Below are 12,162 nucleotides of genomic sequence, written 5' to 3' on the forward strand. Positions count from 1 at the left end.
CTGCACAACCTGTGGCCCAGGTGTTTTGGACTCCAACTCCCAGAAGCCTAAGCCAGCTTGTTCTGTGATCAGGTGTTCTGGAAGCTGAAGTCCAAAACACCTGGAGGTTGTGCAGCCCTGTAGTAGACAGTAGTTAGTTTGTCTTTAACAGTTGACATGTTCTTGGCTTCTAAGATTTCTCTATTACAGAAGTACAATAATTATTAGTAAAGCTGATGCGTATTTATCATTAAAAATGCTTCTGTTCATGTCATTAATTAGCAGCTTGCTTCTTTTGCAGTTAAGATTCCTGCTGTTCCACTTACTTAAAAAGTTAAGAACCTGTAACCTTATTTATGTATGTTTACATTATTTCACTTACTGATTATCAAACAATTATCAAACATACATTTGATGCCAGAACTAACCATTTCTTGTATAGATTCAAGGGTGCATCAAACAGAAATGTACAAGAATGAACTGAAGACCTACCTATTCACCTGAGTCATTCAGCTTTGATATTTGATGCAAAAATGTTTCCAGGGTTGATTTGTTATCTCAGGACAAGATTTATTTATTTATTTAAGCGCCATATTGCAAATACACACTGTACAAACACACATTAAAAATGAACAGATAAAACATATAAAAACAATAAAACTGATTAAAACTGTTAAAAACATAGTCCTAAACCCATGGTCGTGCTTCATGCTGCTGCCTTCATCTCAGTTCCGTATTGCACTATTCCCCAAACATCTGGTTCCAGAGCAAGGTCTTAACTTTTTTTCCTGAAAACCAGGAGGGAGGGGGGCATTCTATTATCCCTGGGGAGTTCCATAGCTGAGGGGCCACCACTGAGAAGGCCCTGTCTCTCATCCCCACCAGACACTTGTGAAGGGGGTGGGACTGAGAGCAGGGTCTTCCCAGCAGAATTAACACTCTGATTCCTAGTGAGAGATATGTTTGGATAGGTAAGTTGGGCTAGAGCCATTTAGGGCTTTATAGGCTAAAGCCAGCACTTCGGAATTGTGCTTGGTTGCAAACTGGTGGCCAGCGGAGCTGAAGTAACAGGAGGGATGCCCATTTTCTGTATGTCACTTGGGTGAGCTTGGCTGCCACCAGTTGGACTACTTGGATCTTCTGAACAGTCTTCAAAGGTAGCCCCATGTAGAGTGTGTCATTGTAGTCTATTTGAGATGAATGCATACAATCACTATCACATATAACACCTTGCTTTTAGCAAACCAGCTTAAATGTTTAAAAATGTTTGCAATGGTACAGTAGAAGCCAAAGCTGACATATGGCAACTGAAGTGACACTCTGAAATAGCTCTGAAGTTTAACTTAGGGCTAAGCTAGACAGTGTTAAATATACAGCATGAGGCTAGAGCGTCTTCCTTTTCTGCTTGTATGCAAATGTAAAGGGCTCGAAGTAGGATTACAATGTATGGGTAGGAGAAATGGAAAGTAAACCTTTGGCTGACATGCCAAAGACTTCAAAGGATCATTATAGCTCTTTTTGCATTTTTTGTAACAGCAGTTTCAAACCCTGCATGTATACAGATTTAAATATGCTTTGAATAAGAAAAAGGCATGTGCACTTAACTCTTTACCTCCAGATTTTTGTTTTTGTCATGTCAGGAACAACTTGAGAAATTGCAAGTTGTTTCTGGTGTGAGAGAATTGGCCATCTGTGGGGACGTTGCCCAGGGGCACCTGGATGTTTTGTCATCCTTGTGGGAGACTTCTCTCATGTCCCCGCATGAGGAGCAGGAGATGATAGAGGGAGCACATCCGCGCTCTCCCTGGATTCGAACTTGCGACCTGTCGGTCTTCAATCCTGCTGGCACAGGGGTTTAACCCACTGCGCCACTGGGGGCTCCTCCTACCTCCAGATGAGAAGGCTCCTTTTGTCGACCAATATATTCAATTACAGGAGGGGACATGTCTCTTGGTGGTGATGTTGAAAATACTCTTTAGTAGTCCAGGATGACTGCCAAGGGAAAAACGTGCTCCTTTCCCATTGTTACCTGTATATACAGTATATTTGAGCTGCTTACGCAACATCTTCCATCTTTTCAATAGCTCTATCAAGGTGAAATTAGATTTGCCACCCAAACCTCAGAAACACATGAGGAAGGACTTCTTTCTTTCATAAACATCAGTGACTTACTAGCAGGTAATTTGGCTGCAATGTTATAAGAAATGAACAAGTCTTACTTAAGATTCAGAGCCAGCATGGAGAATGAGGCCACGTGGTACAGTTGTTGGAGCATGAAACTAGGATATTGGGAAACCGGTTTTAATCCCCATTCACAGAAACCCACTTAGTCACTTTTGTCAAGTCACATTCTTTAAACCTTACATCCACACCACATTTCTAGATGTCGAGAAGGCACCTGACAGGGCTTCGCATGATCCTATATGAATGGTGTTGAGATCATAGAGTACTGGAAGAATACATAAGAAATGCTGTACATTAATCTGATAAGTGTGGTAAGGTGCACAGCAGGAACCAGCAAGCCCTTCCCTGATCTTATATGGGTGGTGTTGAGATCACATACTATGCATTGAAGCAATCATCAGAGACATACAGAAGCCGCAGCCTGGGATGCTACTGTATGCCAGCGATGTTCAGGTAAGAGTTACAGACTCAAGTGCAAGTGTAGAAAAATCGTCTGCAATATTTTGGACTATGGCTCGACATCTCAAAAACCGAATACATGGAATGTGGACCAACGGTAGAGGATAGCTCCATCAATATCAATGGCACCGACCTCAACAGTGACCATCTTTAAATACCTCGGCTCAAAGATCACCTCCACTGGCGACATACTGTTGGAGGCTCACGGACATGTAAATGTGGAGAGCAATGACAGGCATGTGTGATAAGAAGATCCCAATCCACCTAAAATTGAAAACCTACAGGTCAATGTTAAGCACTCAGTGGCTCTATATGCCACTGAGTGCTGGCAGAAGGAATATTCCAGCAAGCACAGGGGATTCTCCTCCTCTCCCCCTCACTATTCCCAAGCAGGGTGAAATAGCTTTCACTCATTTTTTTCCTTTCTATTGGCTTTATTTTATTGCTTTACTGTAATTGTGCAATCAGGGGAAAAATAAATTAGCCAAGTGAGTATGTGTTGGGTACAAGACAGCAGTGTTAATGAAGCAGTGCAGAAGAATGATCATGGGACTGTGCATTGACAAATCAACATCACAGTGATTGCAGAGAAGTGAAATAGTTAGTTTCAATACCAGTATGTTTCCATTTGCTTCAACAGTGTGACTGCGAGACAACGGGAGTAAAACCGTACAACAATCTGCATTAGTGATGAAGCACAATTATCACCGAAGTTGAAGATATGTTATAGAGCCTATTGCCATTCACAACTCATGTGAATCCATTGAATTGAGGCCTAAGTTTCTATTTAAAAACCTATGCTAAAGTGAAGACAAAAAGTACTACGTAAAATGAAAAACATACCAGAATAATAAATAGAATATTTTTACTCTGTTAGAAATGACTAGTTGAAATGTCAGTTGTTATGCACACTTATATGACTATGATGGTCCATTATATAATTTTTCACTTTGGGAATTAGAATGATCATTAGCATTTAAAACCAAATATAAAAGCATTTTCTTTATATTATAGAAATTTTAGACAGTTTTTCTCTGCCCCGGAGTGTGGTGGAGGCTCCTTCTTTGGAAGCTTTTAAACAGAGGCTGGATAGCCATTTGTCAGGGGTGATTTGAATGCAATATGCCTGCTTCTTGGCAAGGGGTTGGACTGGATGGCCCATTAGGTCTCTTCCAACTCTTTGATTCTATGAAAACTTGATCATAAAGTGTACCACTTATGTATGATTCTCACTTCACTGGATATGGCTGTAATTCTATTAGAACCAATTGCAGTCTTGTGCAATCCTGAGCTCAACTGGTCTGCTTAAGTTCTACTAATTGATTTAAAAGGCATAAATATCTGAGTGAGAAGCATGATTCTAGTGTACATTATTTTGCTGCTGAAAAATAAATGAACAATATGGGGTGGGGAATTCAGTGAGCTGCTTTAGGCATACCCAATAACTTCCAAACAACTTTGGAAACGCTCCTGATTCAAAAGCAACGTTACATTGCAAATGTGAAGAACCCAAAGGCTAACAAGCTGTTTAGAACTAATCATGCAGGCTCTTTATACCTATGGTAACAACTGGAAGTGTACCTTTCTTATAAAGTGGAAAGCCACCCACTATATGGCTATCAGCCTCCTCCCAGTAGACTTGAATCAAGGAAAAGTTTCATGAGAACCACCACTCCTCTAAATGTCCCTCCAGTAGCAAATCGGGCAATTCCAACTGGATGCCTCCCCACGAGGGGCTGGTTCCATTGGCAAACCAAGAATAGGTCACTTGGAAATCCCTGAACAGACTCAGAAGTGGAGTTGGCAAATCAAAAGGCAACCTGGCAAAATGGCACTACGCAGAAGAATCCTCCATCTTGAGCAACTGTGGAGCAGAACAAACAATCCAGCATCTGTATGCCTGCCCACAATGCCCTGCCTCATGCACAGAAAAAGAATTTTCAAAGTTACAGACAATGCAGTTGCTGTTGCCCGTTTTTGGTCCAAACCTATCTAGCAGCTTGTGATCCCTTTATTTTTTTTCAGTTTTTAATAAACTATTTTATCAGTTTTAGATAAACTATTTTATTAGTTTTAGATAAACTATTTTTGGTAGTTTTAGATAAGCTATTTTATGCAATGCTTTTGACACGAAATAAATAAATACTATATTTTTAAACAATAACCAAAATACTTATACAATATGCTCGCTTATAAAAAAAATACAGACGTTTTTGCTTTGATCAAATCATTATTATTGGGAATTACATTGTATATCCTGGAAGCTTATTTACTATTAGCTCACTGATGTGCCTACACTGATTAGTAATATTCAACACTGCAAAGTCCTCATTTTCTTTTTCAGATGCATTACTATCTTCTAACCCACTAAGATCAATGTCAGACACATTGGAAGGCAAGTAAGAGCTAACTTGAGATGTCCTTAGCGAGCTGCTCTTTTCCACAGACTGGCTTTTTGCGATGTTCCAGTTCAAATCGGAGCTCACTTCTTTATTCTGTAATACCGCTCTGCTCCCTCCTTCCTCCACTGAATCTTGAGCCACCATTTCTTCCTTTACAGTTTCTGGAGGAGAAGACTCGCCAAGAAGCTGGCTGAAAAGAACACCTGTGCTTTTTGTATCAGATTTTAAACCATGTGTAGTTTTAAAAGACTGGATGGGAGAGGCAGCAGAAAGTACTGGAAGAGGTGGAGAAATACTTTCAGTAGTGTGACTTCTTCCAGATATTTTAGAATCTGAATCCAAGACAGAGTGGTCTTCATCCTGGCTTTCCATTAATGAATCCGGACTGCTCTCTTGAGACTCTAAGCCTGGGCCTGAAATGTCAGCACTGGTGAAATCTTCTGAATAGGCAGTGTTGCCAGAGTTCACCTGTACGCCATCGACATTATTAAATTCATGGCTGTTTTCCAGCTTATTACTTTGGCTATCGTTCTGTATGGATGAAATTTCAGAACTATTGTGCTCTACGTTCTTTTCCACATCTGTATCAATTTTGTTTTCAAGGCTTTCACTCTCTTGTAAAAAGAATGCCGGCAGATGGAATTTCAGACCATTTTCATTACAAGGAGAGCCAATCGTTTCATACGAGACCTTTTGTTTTCCGTCATCACTGTTCTTCACAACACCTTTCTTTGCGGTAGGACAAATTTGGTCAACACTGCTTTGGATCAAAGTCTCAACATTTTCATTAATTTGAGCTTTTTGATCAGGGATGCTTTTTTCATCAAAGTCCTCAGAAGACTTTGGTTGAACCTCAGGGGAGCCACGAAGTCCTTTCCCTTTGCCCGAAGAGGTTTTCTTTTTCTTTTCAACTAACTCTCCTTGTTTTTTTCTACGATGTTCCCGTTTTTCATGAACTTTCAACATAGCTGGGTTGGACCGCTGCAGGCGGAGCCTCAGCGTGTTTGTGAGCCCATAAGTAAGCTTTCTCCTAGGAGGAGAGTTTTCTTTGGCATTATTTTTCTCTGTGCGAAGTCTTTCAGAATAGGCTATTTTGGGGGAAGTTTTTCCAAGGCAGGGAAGAGGGAAGGCGGGGGAGATGCACTTTAAATGCTCTGGACGGGTTCTTTTTAACTTGGGACTTATCGACCTCCCTCTGTCTTTATGATGAGTGCCTTTCTTCTCTTCGCAGCAGGGACACACAGTCTTGTCGCACGGGTCTGGTGCTTTCGCCACCTCTTTGTTTTGGTAGAGCCACGCCAACTGAGGGTGCACGGAAGACGGATGCGGCTGCAAAGAGGGGTTGTTCAGCAGAGACAACTCCACCAGCAAGGCGTTGAGGAGAGGCAGTTGGTTCAGGTTTTGCCTGAGCTGCTCCGGGCTGCCTCTCGTTTGTGCTGCAGGGGTTGCCTCCCGAAAAGGCCTGGCAGGCTCCTTCTCCACGAGAGGGACTGCAGAGGGGACTGTTACAACTTCATCTGGAAAGGATTCCTGAGCAGCGGCAACCGTCATTATGACAGATGAGGTAGATGGAGGCATGGGGCTGGGACTGGCAGGCGGACAGGTATAGTACATGGGCGGGGGGCAAAAAATGTTGGCCTCGATGTCCAGCTCATTATCCGCCTCCAGTAAGGACAGCTCTGTGTGGCTCTTGGAGTGTGGCCTGGAGTGGCTGCCGGAGCGTGTCCTTGTGGGGCTACTACGACGTGTCTCGGTGGGGCTTCTGGAGCGTGCCTTGGTGTGGCTCTTGGAGCGAGGCACCGTGGGGCTCTTAGCGCGAGTCTCCGTGGCGCTCTTGGAGCGAATCCCTGTGGGGCTCTTGGAGTGAGGCAATGTGGGGCTCTTGGAGCGAGTCCCTGAGGGGCTCCTGGCACCCGCTTCTGTGTGGCTGTCAAAAGGCAGCTCGGCGTGGCCGCTGCTTGCGGATCCCAGGCTGAAGGGCTCTGGGGCCAGGTCCTGCTCCTCGTCCCCCTCGGGGATGAGCTCCAGGCTGGGCTGCCTCTTGCTGGGCTCCTCGGCCCCCTTCTGCAGGCAGGGCCTGGCCGGGGCGGCGCCTTGGCCCAGGTGGCTCCTGGGACAGGGCCCCAGGTTGCTGAGGCGGTAGCTGAGGGCCAGCTCGCCCACGGGCTCCCCGGCCAGGTCCCGCAGGGGGAAGCGGCCCCCTCGGCCTCCGGAGGGCCCCGGCGGGAGGAGGAGCAGCTCCTCGGCGGCGTCGGCCAGGGAGACGCTGCAGGAGGCCAGGAGGCGCGCGGGGCCCGGCCCGGAGGGAGACAGGCCCAGCAGCAGCGCGTAGAGCGGGGAGCGCCGCAGCACCTCCCGCAGGGACTCGGGCCGGAGGCGGAAGAGGCAGGACTTGCCCCGGCCGAAGGGCACCAGCGGGCCCCGCAAGGCCGCCTGCGGGGCGCGCACCAGCAGCGTCGGGAAGTCCAGCAGGCGGAGGGCCACCGCGGGGCGGAGCGGGCCCCACGAGCAGGCCGAGGAGGCGGAGGAGCAGGGGGAGGAGCTGGCCGGCGAGGGCCCCGGGAGCAGCCAGGGCTCCACGCGCGCAGACTCCACCAGCAGCTCCAGCGAGAAGAGGCTCTCCCCCCACGCGCCGCCGCCGCCGCCGCCACGCGCCCCGTCGCCGCCCTCCATGCCTCGCCGCCGGGAGGAAGGCACTGGCGCGACGGCTCCAAGGAGGCCGAGCCTGTTCTCGCGAGATCAAAAGGGGCCGCGGGGATTGCGCCGGCGGCGGAGGCCTCTGTGTGTGGAATGGTCGCTATGGAAACTGTTGCCTGGCGACCTGAAGCCGTCGCTGAGGAGAAAATGGCCGAAAAGGCTCCTGGGAATTGATGTGGCCAGAGCAGAGGGCGCCTTGGAAGAAGGGCCCTTCCCCCCCCCCCTCTCTATCCATGTATGAGTGTAGATAGTCATATGTCATATTTCAAATGAGCTGATTTTTATGTCACACACACACATATATTAATGTATGAATGTATATCTTCATATGTATATCTCGTATATATCTTCATACAACAGAGGGGAAACAAACAGGCACATAAAATCACTCTCAACAAGGGATTCCCCCCGGGCACTTCCAAGCCATTGAATGCTAATCAAGGTGATCAGCTGAAACATTCACATCTAGCCCCAGCAGACAAAAGTACTTTGCCCCACCCCGGTCATTCCACAGATATATAAACCCATTTTTCCTACTTCCAACAGACCTCACTACCTCTGAGGATGCTTGCCATAGATGCAGGCGAAACGTCAGGAGAAAAATTGCCTCCAGAACATGGCCATATAGCCCGGAAAAACTTACAACAACCCACTATCTTCATATATTTCACACACATACGTATTTATGTATTTATTCATATATCTCACACATATATTAATGTATTAATGTGTAAATATTTTGTATGAGCTAATTTTCCTTTTTTTCATATTACAATGAAATAAGGATTTCAACTTATATGAAATATATGACTATATACATTTGTATATATTTTATATATTTCATATTCATGTATTCATAGACTGCTGAACTTGTTGACCGAAAGGTTGTAGGTTCGAATCCGGGGAGCAGCATGAGCTCCTGCTGTTAGCCCCAGCTCCCCGGCCAGCAGTTCGAAAACATGCGAATGTCAGTAGATCAATAGGTGCCGCTCCAGCGGGAAGGTAAAGGCGCTCCATGCAGTCATGCCGGCCACATGACCTTGGAGGTGTCTATGGACAACACCGGCTCTTCAGTTTAGAAATGGAGATGAGCACCAACCCCAGAGTCGGACACGACTGGACTTAATGTCAGAGGACAACCTTTACCTATGTATTCATATATTTCAAATGAGCTGATTTTTATGTCATATATGTATGAATGTATATATTCATATATTTCACACACACATCATATTCTTGTTTCATATATATATATATATATGCATGTGTATCTGTGTACATGTGTGTGTGTGTGTGTGTATGATACAGAAATCTATGAAAGTCAGCTGAATATATGCTTATTTTATTTCTTATTTCTGTATATGTATGTATATATGTGTGTATGCATATATCTACACACACATGTACACAGATACACATGATATAGATATGATATGATACAGGAATATGATATTTGTGTGAAATAAATGCTCATATGACATATTAATATATACATTCATACATATATGACATAAAAATCAGCTCATTTGAAATATATGAATACACACATGAATATGAAATATATATAAATATATGAAATATATACAAATTTATGTATTCATATATTTTGTATGAGTTGAATTCCTTACTTCATTGTAACATGAAAAAGGAAAATTAGCTCATATAAAATATATATGAATATATACATACATGAATATCAAACGTTATGACATGAAAAAGGAAGAAAAACAGCTCATGAAATATTTATATAGATATATACATTTATATATGAAAAGAATAATAAAAACAGCTCATGAAATATATATATATATAAAATTTTATTTCTTATCTGCCTCTCCTCATGTTACAACATTGCTAAAATACACAATAATCTAAAAACATTCTACAAAATTAAAACATTTCTACAAAACACGTATTAAAATACACAGATTAAACATAAGACACAAGTTTAAAATGCATGATTAAAACTGGCTGGATGAATTTTATATGATTATACATGGCATTATACATGATATATGATGCTAAAAGGGAAAAATCTGCGCAAATGAAATATGAATATATATATGGCACATGTCTGATATATACAGTATTAAATATGATACAAAGAAAATCGCTTCATATGAAGTATGATGGAGAAAAGTATTCTCTCCTGATATTTCACCCACATCTATGGTAGACATCCTCAGAGGTTGAGGGATCTGTTTTATATATATATATATGTATGTATATATATATACCTCAGTTGCCTATTTTCCAACAGACTTCACAACCTCTGAGGATGCCTGCCATAGATGTGGGCGAAACGTCAGGAGAGAATGCTTCTGGAACATGGCCAGACAGCCCAGAAAACTCACAGCAACGCAGTGATTCCAGCCATGAAAGCCTTCAATAACACATTGATGGAGAAAACTTCTGTGGATAGTATGGAAGCTAAGAAGATAAATAAATGGGTCCTAGAAAAATAAATCCAGTCCGAATTCTCCCTAAAAGCCAAGGCATCTAAGCTGTGAATGTCTTTCACAGACTTTCAGCTTATCGTAAGACCCACTAATAAAAAACAGACAGTAATGATTGTTAAGGTAGAAAGTAGCAGAAAAAGAGAAAGATTTGTGTTCAAGATGGATCAAGGGGATTAAGGAAGAGGATCGGACCAAAGACAGATTGTGTGCGTGTGTGCAGCGTCCTCTAAAATGCAGCCTACAGCACCTAGTAACCACTGGCCATCTCCCATCCAAGTAGTAACCAGGGCTAATGCTCCTTAGCTTCCAAGATCAGACAACCAACGCCTTTAGGGCAGGCATGGGTAAACTTCGCTCCTCTAGGTGTTTTGGACTCCAGCTCCCACAATTCTTAACAGCTAGTAGACTGTTAGGAATTGTGGGAGTTGAAGTGCAAAACACCTGGAGGACCAAAGTTTGCTCATGCCTTCTTTAGGATGTTTAGGATGTTTAGTGCCTCGTGTTATGGTAAAATCATGAAGATGGTGCCACTGTTTGTTCTTCTTTGCTGATTTCATTTTACTTATGTACTTATCTCTCACCTTTTCTCTCATCAAAGAGACTCAGAAATGGCTAATGGGGTTTAAAACAATAAGAAAACATAAAATAAAATTTTAAAATAATGTATTTATTTTGTTTTATTTGTTGTATTTCTCCCTGAGTGGGACCCAAGGTGACGTCTTCTTTTCCTCGTTCCTATTGTTGAAACCACAAATACGAGCAATGAAACTGTATTTTAGTATAAAAAATCAAGTTCACAGTAAAAACAAAAAAAAGTCACATTTTTAAATCTTGTAAATGTAAACAATAAGTAAGGATTAAAATGCTTCTGCTTTCAAGAAGCCATTTTTTATTAATATGGACACAAACTACTGTAGGACCATCGAACACAAAATATGAAAGTAATATCAAATTCAACTTACTTCTGAGTTGTTTATTATTTATTTAGAACTTTTATATTCCATTCTTCTCTACCTCCGTGGGGAGACAAAGAATGACTAACAGCAAAATTCAATACTAGAAGCATTCTCTCCTGACATCTTGCCTGCACCTATGGCAGGCATCCTCAGGGGTTGTGAGATCTGAAATACTTTGGCCACATAATGAGAAGACAGGAAAGCTTGGAGAAGATAACGATGTTGGGGAAAGAGAATGGGGCAATTCTGCATTTATTGGTCCCTATGTAGACTTGTCCACAGCTGCATGGTGTATGGTAGACTCCTGCAGAGGTGAGGGGATCCCTCTTGTCCTTTGCTGAACGTAGCATTAGTTGGATTTTCTTAGTGGGTCTGTAGATCGTTTGTATGTTGTGTTTCTTCATCAGCTTCCCTATGTGGTCAGTGGTTCCCTTGATGTATGGCAAGAACACTTTTCCTCTGGGTGGATCTTTGTCTTTACTCTCATGGCTTGTTCTTGGTCTTGCAGCTCTTCTGATGTCTGAGGTGGAGTGTCCATTGGCCTGTAAAGCCCAGTTTAGGTGATTCAGTTTATCTTGGAGGAGGTGGGGCTCGCAAATTCTTTTTGCACAGTATACCAGGGCTTTAATGGTGCTTCTTTTTTGAATTGGGTGATGCTAGGTGTTCTTATGTAGGTATCTATCTGTGTGTGTAGGTTTTCTGTAAACTGTGTGACCCAGTTGTTGATCTGGTTTGCGGATTACTAAGACATCTAGAAAAGGCAGTTCTCCTTCATTTTCTTTTTCCATGGTGAATTGGATGTTTGGGTGGATGCTGTTAAGGTGGTCCAGGAACCTGTTTAGTTCTTCTTCTCCATGGCTCCAAATGGTGAAAGTGCCATCCACATATCTCAACCATATAGAGAGGGAGAAGGATCCTCTCACCTCTGCAGGAGTCTACCCAAAAAACCTACAACAACCCAGTGATTCCGGCCATGAAAACCTTCAACAATACATTCAACTTCTTTAAATACCGAATTATTACTTG

General features: G+C 43.1%; 1 protein-coding gene across 1 annotated transcript; it reads right to left on the bottom strand.

The window, feature by feature from the left end:
• Nucleotides 1-528: 528 nt before the first annotated feature.
• MAP10 (microtubule associated protein 10) lies at nucleotides 529-7,773 on the bottom strand. The gene has a single exon (XM_060772755.2). It carries the CDS (start codon nucleotides 7,695-7,697, stop codon nucleotides 4,866-4,868), a length of 2,832 nt encoding a protein of 943 aa, XP_060628738.2. The 5' UTR covers nucleotides 7,698-7,773; the 3' UTR covers nucleotides 529-4,865.
• Nucleotides 7,774-12,162: the final 4,389 nt, after the last annotated feature.

The sequence above is a fragment of the Anolis sagrei genome, chromosome 1 (assembly GCF_037176765.1).
Source record: "Anolis sagrei isolate rAnoSag1 chromosome 1, rAnoSag1.mat, whole genome shotgun sequence".
NCBI lineage: Eukaryota > Metazoa > Chordata > Lepidosauria > Squamata > Dactyloidae > Anolis > Anolis sagrei.

Excerpts from the sequence above, each read along its gene's own strand:
- MAP10 (XM_060772755.2), bottom strand. The coding sequence starts at position 7,697 with ATGGAGGGCGGCGACGGGGCGCGTGGCGGCGGCGGCGGCGGCGCGTGG.